Source organism: Triticum aestivum, chromosome 3A (assembly GCF_018294505.1).
Source record: "Triticum aestivum cultivar Chinese Spring chromosome 3A, IWGSC CS RefSeq v2.1, whole genome shotgun sequence".
In the NCBI taxonomy this organism is placed as follows: Eukaryota; Viridiplantae; Streptophyta; class Magnoliopsida; order Poales; family Poaceae; genus Triticum; species Triticum aestivum.
In genome coordinates this window covers 25,670,141-25,682,054 of record NC_057800.1, presented here as the reverse complement: position 1 = coordinate 25,682,054, position 11,914 = coordinate 25,670,141, and the positions used below count along the sequence as shown (strand labels likewise).

General features: G+C 48.6%; 1 protein-coding gene across 1 annotated transcript; it reads right to left on the bottom strand.

The window, feature by feature from the left end:
* Positions 1-9,671: 9,671 nt before the first annotated feature.
* On the bottom strand, positions 9,672-11,287 carry LOC123057681 (uncharacterized). Its single transcript, XM_044480603.1, has 2 exons — positions 10,493-11,287; positions 9,672-10,372 (listed from the first exon to the last, which is right to left on the bottom strand). Exons 1-2 carry the CDS (start codon positions 11,260-11,262, stop codon positions 9,739-9,741), a joined length of 1,404 nt encoding a protein of 467 aa, XP_044336538.1. The 5' UTR covers positions 11,263-11,287; the 3' UTR covers positions 9,672-9,738.
* Positions 11,288-11,914: the final 627 nt, after the last annotated feature.

The window sequence follows — 11,914 nt, the reverse complement described above, 5'->3', positions numbered from 1 at the left end:
AAAAATATAGGGTAGCATAAGTGTTTGTACTAACTGATTCGGTGTTGTGGGCTCTAGCACTGATCCTGCGCGATTGTCAAGAAATGGACTACTGGACTACGAGCTTTCTAGCCCATGGGTCAGGCCACCCCGAGCTGTAATAAAATGTCTACATATACTGACTCGCCTTGGTCACCCAAAGATTCACACCGTGGCGGGGTTGGTTGGCCGGACTCTAGCAGCGACATCTATGGCACATCAAGATGATTTGTGGAAAGCTGGAATCATCGAAGGGGAGTTTGCGCACAAAGACGAGGAAGTAGTAGCAAATATGAACCCAAAACACTGAAGCAGCGAGCTACAACTAGGTTTAGGCAGGGCTCGATGATTGTTGACAGAGGGAGTGAAGGGTGTGACGACGAACTAGTTCGATGCAAAAACTGGGCAACAAAGGAAAGTAAAGGTGGTGTCCCAGGTGACAGTCAGATTGACCTCGGAGGACACCGCTATGAGGCATGCAACTAAGCGCATCCTCACTATTTTTTTCTCTTCGATATGTGAGCACAACAAGGAGATCAATCAGGCCCTGTTTGATTCATAAGTCCTAGAATTTTTTCTAGTCCCAACTAAAAAGTCTCTAGTCCCTAAAAAGTCCCTCCCTGTTTGTTTGCAGAGACTAAAAAGTCACTAGTCCCTTCCTAGAGGTTATTAAATGACCATATTGCCCCTAGTATATAGAAAAATAACAATCAAACAACACCATGAGGTGGCGGGCCATTAAATGCATGGAGGGGCATTGTTGGAAAATTCCCAAAAAGTCCCAAAAAAGACTCTACTTGAGAGTCTTCTTCATTTAGTCCCAAATGCCTAGTTTAGTCCCTAAAAAGTCCCTCCCGTTTGGTAAAAAAGTCTCTAAGAGGGACTTTTTCTAGTCCCTACACAAAAAAGTCTCTGGAAACAAACACCCCCTCAATGCGCTCCATTCTACAAGCCTTAGAAGTTGGGAATATATTTTGCTAGGTTGTGTCCTTAGGGCTCCGGTCCATTAAAAAAGGGAGAGAGAGTTGCTCAGTTTATTTGCGAAAACCCGGGTGAAAACCGTTCCTACACGCCCACAAGAAAGGGTATCCTACCGACCGGGCTACCCACACACATCACCGTGAAAAGGACACAATCGGGATTGCCTACTATATTATCGTCATCTCTACTCCCGGAGCAAGCGACTCCGACTTCACACAATAGATGGCCCATGAAGACCACGACGAACAAAGGACATACAAGAACCATGTCGTCCTATGCCAGACAGCCGGCCAAATGCGTCGAGGACTAGGAAGCTCGGACTTTGGTTACAAGACTCATAGAAGGAAAAAAGCATGCATTGCACCAACATAGCCAGACCTACCCATCAGCCGACATTGTTGCCAGCGCATCGGTCCGCAACACTACAGCTCCGATTGCACACTCAAGCACCCGTCAAACGGTTGACGACGATGGACTTGCCACGACTCTGCTCCTCTTGCCACAACTCACATTCCAACATGAGTCGCAACACCATTGGAAGGGAGGCAACTGCCCCACAAACCGCATCCACATCACCGGTCGGGCACCTGCCGGTGATGTCGCGCACGTCCATCCCCAGAGTGCGCAAACTTAGATTTCAAAAAGGCCTTTGACCCGGCGACCCCATGGTGCGTGGAAATGTTTCATGGGTGGTGAGGAGCTCCAAGAACTGAAAGAATAGTTGGGCGATGAGCTCCATTCCTCGATAACAAAGGAGCTACAAGAAATCATGGAGTAAAGTAGTATGCCAAAGAGAACACATTGAAGAGAGATATCCTAGGTGTGGAACCGTACAAGGCGGACCAGCTAGCGACAGTGAAAGAGGCCATCCAGAAAGACCTGAAACAAGGGAGACAAACACCTTAATTATAATGCATTTTTTGGGGTCCGAAACAGATCTTGTCAGAAACACATATATGCTTTTCTTATTCGCTGATCTTTGAGATAGTTTTTTTTTGAAACATCACCGGGAGGCAGAAAAACTGCCCACTTGAATTTTCATATAACCAGATCAAATAAGAGTTACAGGGGAGAGAGGGGTCGAGAGGGAGGCCCCCCACGCAAGTTACAACTGCATCGAAAAAACAGCGGAGTAAGGCTGAAAGACTGAAGAGGAAGCAGCGTGGGGAGGGGAAGGGACCGAGCCCCTGCAGCAAGGCCGCGAAACATTGCACCCACGACTCAAGGATCGTTTTACAGATGGTGCGGGAGCATCTCCATCTCCAGAGGGAGACGTCAGCCGCGACGGCTCAGGCCACATCCGGAGGAGAGAGGTCTAGCCCCCGAAAAACCTTGGCGTTCCTGCTCTTCCAAATGTTCCATAGAATTGCAACACAAGCAGTGACCTTAAGGCGCGGGGGGCCGGCATTCCAGCGCCGCGTGCAGTGCACAGGTCTTCGATAGAGAGAGCAGTTGCCGCGCCAGGAGCCACCACAGCCCAGATGACACAAGCGTGCCGGCATCCAAGCATCAAGTGCTCAATGGTCTCCACTTCTCCACAAAAAATCACAGGCAGAACTGCTGATGATGTGCCTTTGATGGAGCAGAGCAGCACACGGGAGACGCTGACGGTGGCACAACCAGAGGAAGAATTTGCAGTTCCCCGGAGCAAAACTACGCCAAATCATTGGCGCGAAGGTGTCCAGTTCGTGTACTGCCATGGCAGCCTGGCATGCCCCTCGAGCAGTGAACGCTCTTCCCGAAGAACGCATCCCGCGCTTGTCGGGCACGCCAGGGCGTAACGCGGGCCTCGTCTTCAAACTAGCAAGTTCTGAGTAGGCGACCACGGAGAGATGAGGTTGAAGATGGGCATCCAGGCCCCGCAGGGAGTCAGCAACACAAGCATTGGGGCGCTTCGTGTGCGAGAAGAGCGCCGGAAACCTGAGCTCAAACGTGGCACTGCCCAACCAAAGATCCCGCCAAAAGGACGTGGTGGCCCCATCACCCACGGAGCATGCGGTTCATCCCCGGAAAAGCGGCAGGAGAGCCAGGAGAGATTTCCATGTGGGGGTATCAAGTCGTCCGGCGTCGCCCATATCGCGGTTTCCTCGCCAGCCGTACTGGGAGGAGAACCATGTCTGCCGGCTAGTGTACGAGGGGGCATGGATCCGAGCCAATAGCTTCATAAGCAGACAGAAATTCTGCAATCTCATGTCCCGAACCCCCAAGCCACCCCTGTTGCGCGGTTTACAGACCTCGGTCCAGGCAATCTTGCACTGAGCCCCATTGACAGAGGTGTCATTTTCCCAAAAGAAAGCTCGAACTTCTTCTCAAAACTGGCGTGCGTCCCCTCGGTGAGCTGGAGGGACCCCATGGCATAGGTGGGCAAGGACATGAGAATGGCATCCACCAAGGTCCACTTTCTTGCAGACGAGAGCAGGAGCCCGCACCACCCGCCAGCCACCTATCGACCCTTGCAATGAGCGGGTGGAAGTCGACAAGCTTGAGTTTTGCAGCGGAGAGGGGCAGCCCCAGATATTGCTGCGGGATGCTTGCCACTGGACACCCAAACATAGCAGCGAGCTGCCGCGCCACCTCCGCCTCGACATGGATTGGGACAAAGGTGCATTTATCGAAGTTAAGGGTGAGCCCAGTGTTGGCAGCAAAAGCATCCAGCACACTCTTCAACTTAGCAATTTGGGCTGGCTCCGCTTCGAGCAAAATCATGGTGTCGTCGGCGTACTGGAGAACCGGACACGGGAGAGATGGATCAAGAGGATGCTGGAGCCCTCCCTCCGCCCCGATCGCCGCAACAAGGCGTTGCAGAATGTCAGCAACCAGAATGAAGAGGTACGGGGACATGGGGTCCCCTTGGCGCAGGCCTTTTTTGCACTCAAACCATTTCTCTACTATCTTTGAGATAGTAGAGTAATGTTGCTGCAGGTGTGCTCCAAACTAATGTTCCTGTTGTTCAGATGCAATGTGAAATGCCCCACGCATGAACCTGCAAATCAGATTGCAGATGCAGCTAGCAGCAGGTAAAATCCGTGCAGCTCCTGGATTCGAGCATATATAAATCCAAAAATTCCATCTTAGAAGACCACGTACGTGAGTGAGATCTCTCACAAGCTACAAGCAAGAGATCCAAACCAACTTCTGTGATTCAAACAGACAATCTCGAGCTACTTGACAACAAAATGGACAGTAATAATAATTTATAGCTCTAGTGTCACACCCAAAAACAATCCAAACAAAAAACAACATATATATGATCAAGGTTGAGATGGAGCATCCAGATTAATTTACTCTTTCTGGGATCTCTTGGATCCAATAACATGACGTGTATGGAAAAGATCCGATCACCCGACATGCAGTAATAAGGCCGGAGTCGAAAGACTCGTAACCCGTTGGGTATATGCTACCTATACTTTCAACCCTGAAGCTATTCAATTGATAGGCAAACGCCATTGCATTTAATTTATGGCCCTCCCACCTGCTCAAAAAGAGAATCTCTTTGTGCGGGTGAAATCCAAGTATCTCGATTTCACAAGATGAATAATTGCGCTGTTCAATCCTGTCTATGTCGTTAGTAATATCATCATCATCATCATCGGAGCTCCATTCAAATTTTTCTTGAATTACTTCTTCCTTGTCGATAACTGGAAGATGAGATTGAAAGATGTTATAGTTAATGTCTTCTAATATCCGGTGTCCATGAACTTGGCAATCAAACATTTCCACGGGCATAAGGTCATAATTGTGCTTTAATATCCACTCAAACTGATCACACGATTCACTGAGGGTGCAAACCAGAATGTGATTGTTCTTAACAAATGATGCACAATACACTCCTTTTTCTGATAATCCTATATAACTGCTCAGTCCAATACCCATTGGTGGATTAATCACACTGTACTTATCCTCAGACAAAGATATTCTGCAAAATTAAATCATTGCCATGAAACTTTGAATTGAGAAAACTGAAACGATGATTATTTCATTAGGGCAAATGTGAGCGCTAGGATCAAATTATTAATCAAACGGTGTAGGTACCTCGTAATGAAATTATATTGTGAAAGCACGTAAAGTGATCCTCGCCAGTAGACCGAGCAAACTCGCCTCAAGTGCACACGTGCCTCGGCAACTGTCCCTACGGCATCATCTTCTCGAACAAAAGACCTCTCCTCCCAACAGCGTGTCTTTGAGGAGAATACATGCAGGATATACGGAGAAGGTGGCCATTCGGATGCCTTCTCTAACCGGTCAAATTCTGCAGATCTCCGGTAGCCATTCAAATAGGGGATCGACAGCACATGGTAATGGGACGAAATCCTGGGATCAAAGGCGAGACGCTGTTTGAATTGGACAGGATAGACGATCCCCGTACCGTCGTTGGCCGGAGGTGGGGGTAGAGGATCCCAGCGTCGCGTGGCAGGGTTAACCACGTAGCCGTCGAGCAAGAGGAGTCCGTTGCAGTGATCCTGGATGTAGTACTCACCTTCCAAGATCCACTCATCATGGCGAACTTTAAAGGCTGTGGGTAGGAAATCGAGCTTGCCGCTGATAGCTGGCCAACCCGGCGACGGGGGCCGGGAGAAGAACTCTGGCACGAAGTGATCCATGAAGGTGATGAAGATGCTGCTGAACGCGAGCTCTGTGCGCAGGAGGCTCTCGCCGTCGATGATGGCCCGCCATGCCTTGCAGATGCTGCACGACATGGCGAGCCAGCGTGGCGCCGCCACGCCACGGAGCACGTCCTCCGGCAGGAGCGCCGCTAGGTCGCGGTGGTCCTCCTGTTCCATCTGGCTCTTTATATACAGTTTTGCTAGATCACTTCCGTTGCAAAGTAGCTAAGCTCTGGATCGTTCTTCTGGGCGGTGCACACTACATATATCTCAGCATTGAGCACGGAGTCCAGTTGAAGGAAACCTTAGACGGACGCGAATTCAACAAGGACACCGTATAACATCCCGTGTCATGTACGTCTTCTCGACACGTCCTATGACAACGGAAATCTAAGAGCTACACGTATTAGCTCTTTTTGAAATGCAGAAGAAACGCAAACACTCGTATGTACATACATCAAGGTTTTTTTTTCTTGGTACCTTTTTCCGGTAGGGACCAAAATGAAATATCTCGAAAATTTTGAATTTTTTCCTTCAAAATATTAAAAAAAATGAATTCAACTAAAATAGTGTTAAAATATACATTCTTTGAGAACTGAAGCGCCTGTTGCGGTGGTAGTTAGCCGCACACACTAGGACGAGGTCCGGGATCGATCCTTCGCCATTTTAATGGGATAAAACCTGCTATCAAATAACTACCGTACAAAAACTACCGTTTAGGAAAAGTTTGGCTAAAAAACGTTTCTAACATATCCCACCCGGAATAAATTTAGAGCATCCTGTAAACTTGGTCCTAAGTTCCCATTGGTTTTGCGGGAAGGTAATCTTCCCATAAAGTTTTGGCGGCAAGAAAACCACCTGAAACTTCACCGTGCACATCGTTGTTCTGCCCCTCCCACACTCTGTAGCTGTCGCGGCGCTGCCACCGCGCCACAATGCTGGACTGCCGCCCCTTGCAGGCTGCCACCATGTCGGGCTGCCATGTCGCCCCTCTCCGGCCGCCACCTCACCGCGTCGCACTACATCAGCCCGCCCCACGCCGGTCACCACCACGCTGCCACTTCTGACCTCCGCCCACAGCCACATCGGGTCGTTGCCACCCTGCACCACATCTTGTTGGCCACCGCCTCATCGCGTCGCCACCATGCAGGGCCACCGCGTCGCCCCTCTCCAGCCACCACCTCATCGCATCGCACTATATTGGGCCGCCCCGCGCCGGCCACCACCGCGCTGCCACTTCCAACCGCTGCCCACCACCACATCGGGTCGTTGCCACACCGTCATGTCGCCGCCCTGCACCACATCTTGTTGGCCGCCGTCACATGTGTCATTGAATTACGGTCCCTAGGCCATTATCTAGGATTGTTTAATGGAAAATACAAAAATAAAAATATTTTAGAGGAAGATGTTTACGATATGCGACAAAAGTTGCTCTTAGGAAACTTCCCTAAAATTTACATCCATCCCGTAAATCCAGTTTTATGGGAAGTTTTCTAGGGTAGCTGTTGGAGTTGCTCTTAGGTAATTGTGCATCTTCTCTTCGACGACCTTGAACGGGATGTGGTTTATTAATTGGGCTCCGAACGAGAAGAGCAAGGCACTGGTGTCGATTTAATGTCAACACCTCTCGCTTGAAATAGACGAGCTCATTCCGCTGGAGGTCGCCGTTCATGGAAGCTCCATTCAAATTGTGAATCAAGTTTTTTTTACGTGTGTTGAGAACACTACACAAAGGGCATAAAACACTTAGCAAAGTGTTTGCCGAGTCTTACACTCGACAAATGTCTCTCAGAAGAGGTACTACCAAGACATATTTGTTGAATGTTTATGATGGTGCACTCGACAAAACTTTGCAGAGTGTCAAAACTATTAACTCGTCAAACATAAAAAGTGCACAGACGACACAAAGATGGGACTGATGGTGCCAATTGTCCATACTTTGCTGAGTGTCAAGCAACGGACACTCGGCAAAGCTTGGGGCATACCAGCGTACCACATGTCCCCTCTTTATCAATTGTCCCGAATGTAACACTATAAAGATTTTTTGTTTCCCTAGCTTTGGAGGGATCACTAGAGCGTGCACGTGTCAAGTCTTTGTTGAGCATCTAGAATCAGACACTCGACAATTATTTGCTGAGTGCAGCTTCAAATGACATTCAACAAAGTATACTTGGCAAAAGCGCGCCGGAGTGACCCGCAAAAAAAAAAAAGCGCCGGAGTGCACCAGTTGTTGGTCCCACGTGTCCACTTTGCAGAGTCTCATGGCCTTAGTAAATATTGCCAGAGTGCACCGGCTGGAGCCATGTGAATACTTTACCGAGTGTAAGACTTGGCAAACTTGTATGCTTACAAAGCCTGAGGAAAGAAGCACCATGCTCCCAATTTGATTAACGGATCAGCTTCCCGCTTCCAATCTACCTGCCGCATCATCTGCCCAAACCTGCAGCCTTGTCCTGCATGCCATAGATGAGAAGCCACTCGCCCTCATGGTCACTGGATGTTGGGCGTTTCCGGCCGCCGAACTCGGACTCTGGAACCAATCATTGAGCATAAAGCGGAGGAGGCTTAGATCCTGAAGCGAAGAACATTGGGAAGATTGAATTCGAAAGAGGATTCAGATTTCTAAACCAGATAAAGGGGAGAAGGGTAGTCTTTTCCTGGTTGATGTGGAATATCATAGTCAGCATCACCATGCTACACACCGCCATAGAGCGAGAGAGTCATTGTCGCTACCGCCGGCATTGCCCACCACTATGTGTGTTCTTTTGGGAGGACCACCTTCACTCGAGGTCAAAATCAGGGTAAGGGAACCTCTGCTGGTAGTCGCGGAGCGGAGAGGGCGTTGCGAGAGAGACCGGGTGGTAGAATGCAGTGAAGGAGAGAAGGTCAAGTAAGGCCCAGTTCTTTTCAGCTTTTGATTCTCTAGAATCAGCTTCTGGGAAACTATCCACATAATAGCATGTCGAGTTCTTTTCTGAGATTGTAGTCTAAGATTGTAGGATGAGTTGAGTGCTGAATGTCTGTATTGTCTCTGAACTAGTTGTGTTCTGAATTGCTAACACGTAGCTGTTCAGTTTATCATAGAATATGAGCACTAAAACTATTTCAATACAAGTATCATAGTGTCAAATACTATAATTAGAATGGTTGTAAAATTTGCTTCTTTACAGAAGGGGTCAACTACAAATAGAAGTAATAATCTCAAGGTATGAGACTGAGAGCAATAGCCTCATGTTTTGCAACCATGGTACGAGCATCTTCTGGTGGTAGAGCATTGGCACCTGTGCACGATAATGGAGGTTGCACTGCACCGTCCTAGTTTGCTTTGGGTCCCTCGGCTTTCTCCACTTTCTCCATCTACAACATCTATCCATTAGCACATACATAGATCCAGCTATTTACCAAGCAGCAGCAGAAGGGAACCAAACATATGCACCATTCATCCATCCAGCAAGCTAGTAGCAAAAAAATCAACATGTGCACCACCCAAAAAGTCACACCATAACGGGGTTGGTGGGCCGGACTAAAGCAGTGATAGCTATGGCTAGATGGTGGCCGTACCGGCTATGAAACGGTAGAAGAGGCATCCAGGACGCCCTGAAACAGGGGATTAGGCAAGCATAAGGAATAAAGTGCTGAATATGCTTCCCAGAACTAGACACCTTAATTATAATGCATTTTTGGGGGTCTGAAACAGATCTTGTCAGCAAGACAAGATGATATTCCCTGTTCTTTGAGATAGTATTGAGTAATGCTGCTGCAAGTGTGCCCCATATTAATGTTCATGTTGTTCAGATGCGATGTCCAAATCGCCACACGCATGAACCTGCATATAAGATTGCAGATGTAGCTAGCGGCAGGTAGAATCCGTGCTGCCCCTGGTTGTGAGCATAGACAGATCCGAAAATTGATGCTTAGAGACTACGCACTTGAGTGAGATCTCTCAGAAGCTAGAACCATGAGATCCAAATCCACTTGCGGGATTCAAACATAGAAACTCCCGAGCTACTTGATAACAAAATTGACAGTAATAATAATTAAAGAATGATTTATAGCTCCAGTGTCAGAACCAAAAACGATCCAAATAAAAAACAACATATGTACTAATTAACATGTTTGAGGCGAAGCATCTGGATTAATTTACTCTCTCTGGGATCTCTTCGATCCAACAACATGGTGTGTATGGAAAAGATTCGATCTCCCGAGCTTCATTAGCAAGGCCAGAGTCGAAATATCTGTGACAACTTGGGTATATGCTTCCTAAACTTTCAGTCTTGAAGCTATTCAAATGATAGGCGAACGCCATTGCTTTTAGTTTGAAGGTCTCTGACCTACTCAAAAAGAGAATCTCTTTGTATGGGTGAAATCCAAGTATCTCGATCTCAAAATATGGATGGCGACGGTGCACTTCAACCATGTCTTCATTCTTAGGGAAATCATCATCGTCGGAGTTCCATTCAAATTTCTCGTGGATTACTTCTTCCTTGTTGATATTTGGAAGATGAGAACGAAAGACTACATAGTTAATGTCTTGTAAGATCCAGGGTCCATGAACTTGGCGATCAAACATTTGGATGGGCTTAAGGTCGTAGTCATGCTTTAATATCCACTCTAACTGATTAGATGATTCATTCAGGATGCAAACCCGAATGTGATTCTTAACAAATGACGCAAAGTATACTCCTTTCTCCGATAATCCTATGTAATTGGTATCTCCAACACCCATTGGTGCCTTAATCGCACTGTACTTATCTTGAGACAAAGATATTCTGCAAAATCAAATGGTTGGCAAGAAAATTTTCGAAATTCAGAGCACTGTAGTATGCTGTCAGTATGATAAAAAATGAACACTAAAATCAAATTATTCATGAACCAGTCCAGGTATGTACCTCATAATAAAATCACCTTGACAATGCACGTAAAGGTATCCACGCCAATAGACAGAGTGGAGTCGGCTCTCATACACACGCGCCTTTGCAAGTGTTCCTGCGGCATCCCCTTGTCGAACAAACAACCTCTCCTCCCAACAGCCTCTCCTTGAAGAGAATACATGCAGGATATATGGAGATGGAGGCCATTCGGATGTCTCATCTAAAGGGTCAATCCCATCTTTACCCCAACGCAAATAAGGGATCTCAAACACCTGGTAGTGGTATGACACCTTGGGATCAAAGGCCAGATAATAATCATGATTTAAAATACCATGGACGATTCCCCCATCCCCAGTATGATTGTGCGGGCACAAGGGCAGAGCGTTCCAGCATCGGGTGGCAGGGTTAACCACGTAGCCGTCGAGCAAGAGGAGTCCGTTGCAGTGATCCTGGATGTGGTAGTCGCCGTCCAAGCTCCTCCCATCGGAGCAAACTTTAATGGGTGTAGGTAGGAAATCGAGCTTGCCGCTGATCGCTGGTCGACCCAGGGGCGACAAGGGGCGGGCGAAGAACTCGGGCAAACAGAGCTCTGCGAAGGTGATGAAGAACCCGCTAAACGGGAGCTCCGTGCGCAGGAGGCTCCCGCCGTCGATGATGGCTCGCCACGCTTTGCAGACACAGCGCGACAGGGCGAGCCAGCGCGGCTCCGCCACGCGACGGAGCACGTCGGCGAGCACGTCCTCCGGCAGGAGCGCCGCCAAGTCGCCGTGGTCCTCCGCCTGCTCCATCTGGCTCTGTATATCCGATCGCTTCCTTTGGGCGGCGCACAGAACACACGTGCACGACAGGTATATATCTCAGCAGTCAGCATTGACGACGAGCTGGGAGTCCGATCGAATAAGGGAACTTAGACGGACACGGATACAACAAGGCTATCGTAACACTTTACGTCGTATCGATGCCTGAGATGGGCTATACCATACGTTCAATACGTACGTCACCTCGACGCGTGCGTCCTAAGAGCTAGCGAACCGCGCGCAGCAGAAAAAATACACTAATCCTTGACTCCTCGCTACTTTAAGTTCCACATGCATATCGAGAAATAAGGGATGCAGTCACTCCCGGGCGCTCTCAGCGATTAGGGACTCTTGGCCGTCGGATCGGTTTGCTTGATGCGATTCTGGACGTTGGATCGAGAGGTGAAAGGAGCTGGGCCATCGGATCGAAGATGTGCTCCTGTAGCAATGAATAGTTACCGCCCGCTGTAAAGATCTCGTGCCACCGCGTGTAAAATCGGTGCCCCGCCGAGGGCATTTGCATCATTTCACACGTAGGCGTATAAAATGCAGACGCTCCCTGTGGAGATAACCTAGCCGCCGCCTCCTCGTGCACTCCCGCACACGCACCCGCTACTCCCGCACGCGCGTCGCGCCCTCACCT